The 6000-nt window shown below is 45.5% G+C and overlaps 1 protein-coding gene across 1 annotated transcript in view; it reads right to left on the reverse strand.

Moving 5' to 3' along the window:
* The window catches only part of PPP1R14B (protein phosphatase 1 regulatory inhibitor subunit 14B), a 28317-nt gene extending 25554 nt beyond the window's left edge, over nt 1-2763 (reverse strand). Inside the window, exon 1 of the mRNA XM_075836842.1 lies at nt 2111-2763. Coding sequence (XP_075692957.1) covers nt 2111-2314 — 204 coding nt within the window. The 5' untranslated portion in view covers nt 2315-2763. The remainder of the gene's footprint in view (nt 1-2110) is intronic.
* Between the last annotated feature and the right edge of the window lie 3237 nt (nt 2764-6000).

Below are 6000 nucleotides of genomic sequence, written 5' to 3' on the forward strand. Positions count from 1 at the left end.
AGAGCTCACACGTCGCGGCTTTGATGCAGATTTTCAGCGCAGATTTTACATTTTGCAATGCAAAATGGTGAGATCTGCGTCAAAACCGCAACAAAATCTACGAAAAATCCACGACGTGTGAACTCAGCCTTACTGCAGTGTCCTTCTATGGAGTAAATAGGCAGGGAGTCTACCATGTGCAATAAATGGCTTCTGCTAATTTATCTCTAAAGGGCCTTTTACACGGGCCAATGATCGGGCAGACGAATGTTCACAGACGCTCGTTCCTGATCATTACCCTGTGTAAACAGGTCAACAATCAGCCGTTAAACGAGCAAACACTTGTTCATAGGCTGATGGTATCGTTTATGCAGAATTGAATATTATCGTTGTCGGTAGCACATCTTCCTGTGTAAATAGGGAGAGAAGCTGCCCAAATGATGGAAATGTAGGAGGACAAGTGATCGTAGTAATGATCGTTCGGCCCCATACATAACCAATCATTGCTCCTTGTGAAAGGAGCAAACAAATCTTCAAAGGGTTTACATAGCCTTTAAAGGTAGAATTACACGGTCCGACGTGGGCCGTGTAAAGGAGCGCCGATCAACGAGACAGCTCGTTGATCAGCGCTCGTTTGCTCCTCTCACCTATGTATGGGGACGAGTGCTCGTTAGTCCGATCACTCATCCCCATACAGTTCTATCGTGTCAGGCAGCGCGTCTCCCAATTGACACAGGAAGATGTGCTGCCAACAACGAGAATAGACGACACATATTAAACGATGCAATCAGCCGATGAATGTGCGTTTGCTCGTTCATCTGCGGATCGCTGCCCTGTTTACACAGGGCAATAATCGGCAACTCGTTTGCCCGATAATCAGGCAGTGTAGAAGGGCCTATAGGCTACATGCACACGTTGCATATTTTGCTGGGAAATTGACACCAAAACCACAACAATACGCAGGAAATTCGCAAGAAAAAACCGCACCAGATCACACATTTTTTGTTGCGGTTTTTAAATTTTGATGCGTAAATCGGCACGTTTTCACGCTGAGGGTTTTGGTGCGATTTTCCTCTGCACTAGGCAGATGCATTTCCGCTTGCGAATTCTAAGATAAATTGACATGCTGCCGATTTTAAAATCCACACCGCAGGTCGATTTACGTGCGGGAAAATACTGCCGCGTGTACATAGGATTTCCTGGAATCTCATGGTCTATGCTGGTACTGCATTACGCAGCGGTTTTGCTGCACACAAATACGCGTGGCAAAACCGCACGTAATATGCATCGTGTGCATTGATCCTAAAGATTCTCATGAATAAGTATATTTTTATCAGAATCACGCTCCATAAAGTATGAGAGCTATATAAATCTACTGTAGGAATAAATCCACGTTCCCCGTAGGCATCTACCATCTTTTAGTAGTCCACATCCTGATTTATGACAATCTGTCAGATCTCATTCACAATCTATAGACTAATCTGCTGATAGATTGTGGGATTTTGTGCTTCCAGTCCCAGCAGGATGAGGTCACTCCCACGGGTAACAGGAACAATTTCAGGGATGGCACTAGATTAGGGAACCGTTCCTAGATTTTATATGCAGACTTGAACCTACCTTGTATTAGACAGACCTTTGTGTAAAACAAGTATAAAAAAAAGAATTTTAAATTCTACCAATGTTCACATTTTCTACCATATAATCCAGACTATCATACTAATGAGGATTATTTCCTGAATTGTCCACATTCATGTAAATATGACTGTAAACTGGGATGCCACCCCTCCTCAATGGCGGTCACATGCTCATGACAGGTGTACCCAGCTGTTCCTAAGACTCAGGGTGGCATCACAGCTACTGCCAGCTCACACCCTGAATTTATGGGAGCTTTTTCCTCTTCAAAAGTGAATAGATTACAATCCAGGCTAGAGGGCATATTAATTAGACACTGATGCCCACCCAGTCTGCCAGTTTAGCTCATCTATTGTCCTAGATTACAGGCAGTTATAATCTCATTGACTCCTCAGCACAGGATTAGCTCATCTAATTACTATTATCTGCCAGGGGGAGGGGGCAACACCAGACAAGGGCCAGTTATTGCCCCAAGAGGGGTGGGTATACTTGCCCTCACCTGGCAGTCATACAGCCCCACCAGCTGGTCCAGGATCCACTCTTCCAGCCTCAGTCTCTTCCTCAATTCCTTGCGGTCATACTTGACTGTCACTTTGCCCGGGTGTCGTCTCTCCGGCGCCTCTGCGGTCTCCCCTGGGGATTGGAAGTATACCCGGGGGGAAGTAGGATGGGGGCCGGAGCCGGGACTACTGAGGGCAGCCATGTGGCAGCCAAGGAAAGAAGAGACAGCCCGGGAATAGAAAAAGACAGCTCAGGTCAACAGGGAGAGAGAAGTAAAGTGACAGCCGGGCAAACAAAGACAGGCCCGCACTTTTGCAAAGAACGGAAAAGTGACAGTCACTGGGAGAAGAGACTGCTGACTGCCGGGGGACACTCACTTAGACTTCCTCCGCCAGTCCATAACGTGAAGTTCCCGGATCAGTCACTATAAAATGGAAGCGTCTTTGTCAGTTATCCAGGGTGAATCTCTGTCTCCACACAATCAGTCTCTTTCTTAGACAGCGGTCTCCTCCATATCGTATACTGCTGCTGTCTCTCCCCCACGTGGAACACTCCCTGTGTCCAGCTGCCGTCTCTTTCCCTTCCTGTCTGTCTCTCTCCTTTGTTTCTGTCCGTCTCTCCCAGTTCCTCCCTCTCCCCCGCCTCCTACACAGGCGCCCCCTCCTCCTGGGCTGTCTCTTCCCTTGGCAGTTGCAGCTGTCCCGGGTATTCCTTATTTCAGCTGTCCCTTTCTTAGGAGACATGGGGCAGTGTCACATACATGTACATGTGGTTATTAACCATGGAGCCCTCCCTCTCTCTCGATTTTCTGGCTTGGTTTTACCCCATTGGGGGACGGATAAAAAATGTCTCCATCACATCATTTTTTTTGTCTCTGAAGATGTCTGAGCTGTGTGACAGGCATAAAAACAGGAAATGTGTATGATCAAGTTGAGAATGTGTCGCAATTTTATATTTGAGACCATGTTCACAGGCTGTGTTTTCAGCATAAGGGTATGTTCACACTACAGCGTCCGTAACGGCTGAAATTACGGGGATGTTTCTGCCTGAAAACATCCCCGTAATTTCAGCCGTAACGGCATGTGCAGGCGCTTGAACGCCGCATCCATTACGGACGTAATTGGCGCTGCTATTCATTGGAGTCAATGAATAACGGCTCCAATTTCAGACGTATTTTGCGCTGTCGTGTGAACATACCCTAACTCTTATTCAGCCAATAGCGGACCATGAGAATATTTCAAACGCATTATTAGAATTCTTTATTAGAACGCTGACATCAGGTAACACCTGGAGACAACATACAATAGAGCGGTGGTAGTTGTTCTCTCCCATAGAGGCCACATCAGTGTCTATTTTATTCTCATCTCACTCCCCTTCTTCCTTATGAATAGTCTGTTCATACAATTGCAACTACCCCCAAGGTCAAACACACAGTTCTCCGTATCAAACATGAGGTAACTCAGAGAAACATATTTTTACAGATTCAAGCAGAACTATGTAGAAGAAAAGTCATTAGAAAATGGAGAATAAATATCAATATAATTCAGCATGCTTGATAATTCATAATATAATTTAATACAGAGAATATAAGCAAATTGACCATCCATCACAGGCGCTTTTATAAAAAGTGACAATGTGATTCATTATACAAGTGACCTGCGTCACATTCAGAGAGGCACTTGCACATGGTGAAATGACCACAAATACTTGTACCTGCTGCCAACTGCTGTTTCCTGTGCGATAGTTTCCTGTTAGGCTGGGTTCACACGAGCACATTAACGTCCGTAATGGACGGACGTATTTCGGCCGGAAGTCCCGGACCGAACTCAGTGCAGGGAGCCGGGCTCCTAGCATCGTAGTTATGTACGACACTAGGAGTCCCTGCCTCTCCGTGGAACTACTGTCCCGTACTGAAAACATGATTACAGTACGGGACAGTTGTCCTGCAGAGAGGCAGGGACTCCTAACATTGTACATAACTATGATGCTAGGAGCCTGGCTCCCTGCACTGAGTTCGGTCCGGGACTTCCGGCCGAAATACGTCCGTCCATTACGGACGTTAATGTGGTCGTGTGAACCCAGCCTTATAAATGTTATATATTTGTCTCATGTTTGTAACAAATGACACCACATACATAGACATGAGGAAAATGTGCAAAAATGGCCAGATGCGCTATAAATATGGTGTATGTTCTTGCACCATATCGAGCTCCATATCTACTTCTCTACGTGTGCCCCAATATCATGAGCAGAATTATAAGTATATGAACCATTCATTACGACATTTCTCACCGTTACTTTATATACATGAACTTTTTGTTGGTTTGTGTACGTCACAGTGTGTGTTGGGGGAGATTTAGCATTATATGTACACCAGTCCTCTACTGTAATTATATTACGTAATTGAAAATATGGCATTAGTCACAAATAAAAATTTTGGACAACCGACACTTTTCTGGCATAAACTAAAATTGCTATTTGTGTCTGGAAAAAGGTTACATGGTCTGACAAGAGTGTGGCACGCAACTGATTTACTAAAGGCCCAATTACACTGAGAAACTGTAAGGGTATGTGCACACACACTAATTACGTCCGTGATTGACGGACGTATTTCGGCCGCAAGTAGTGGACCGATCTCAGTGCAGGGAGCCGGGCTCCTAGCATCATACTTATGTACGATGCTAGGAGTCCCTGCCTCGCTGCAGGACAACTGTCCCGTACTGTAATCGTGTTTTCAGTACGGGACAGTCGTCCTACAGAGAGGCAGGGACTCCTAGCATCGTACATAAGTATGATGCTAGGAGCCCGGCTCCCTGCACTGTGTTCGGTCCGGGTTTTCCGGCCGAAATACGTCCGTCAATTACGGACGTAATTAGTGTGTGTGCACATACCCTTAAGATTTGTTTGTTTCCGATAGATCGATAACGATAAACAATAAAACTACCGCAAGCCGCCATTCGTATCGGTAAATGTAAATTCCACACGTACTGACTTACAAAACATTTGCATGCCTGGCACATAGTTCTCATTGAGAGCCCTCAGTCTCTAGGCAATCATCGCTGTGGCAAATACGACATTAGAAATGTACAAAATGTTGTTAGGAGATTCATTAACACTGGCGCACCCTACGAGCACTGTGCCCCTCTCCACCAGTGCAGCTGGTGCCAGCTTTCTTGGGAACCTTCTATTAGCCTGAGCGGAGGACCAATGCAAAAGGGCAGCTCTTCTACTGGAGAACTCACTAGTCTATGTATTTCATGTTTGGCTCATTGGATTCAATGTTCATCTCTATGGCTAGCTTAAAATAGTACAGGCTCATTGAGCTTGTGTCCTGTGTGTCTTTTGATATTGAAGACACAATAGAAAAAAACACCTACACCTTAATTGAAGATTATTAAATAAAAGCATTTGTCTGAGTGGTTGCTGTAGACAACTCACCCACTTTTTATTTGCCCCAATTTAAAAAAGGATATTACTTGTCGCTGTCAATATTCACTATAATTTTTTTCTCCCAAATTCCACAACTGATGGTAATTTGCCTAAAACAAGAGTATCTGTCTTCACACTATGACACTATATAAGGGCAGAATAGTATGTGGGCAGGTCCGCTCTTCTATTAGCCAAAACGGCACAAAAATATATTGTGTCTTTTGGCTAATAGGAGCATTCAAAGAAGATAACAGACACAGTCAGTGGTGGATTATCATCAGGGCGGTTCGGGCGGCCGCCTGGGGCCCAAGGCTCCCAGGGGGCCCATAGCCACCAGAATCCCCTCATGCACAGTGGCGTCGCTAGCACCGGAGGGAGCCCCGGTGCCAGGACCGCACCTGTCATGAGACGAGGGGAGCTTCGCTCCTACTTAGCAGCCGTGGTCTGTGCTGCTTTAGA

The sequence above is a fragment of the Rhinoderma darwinii genome, chromosome 9, assembly GCF_050947455.1.
Source record: "Rhinoderma darwinii isolate aRhiDar2 chromosome 9, aRhiDar2.hap1, whole genome shotgun sequence".
NCBI lineage: Eukaryota > Metazoa > Chordata > Amphibia > Anura > Rhinodermatidae > Rhinoderma > Rhinoderma darwinii.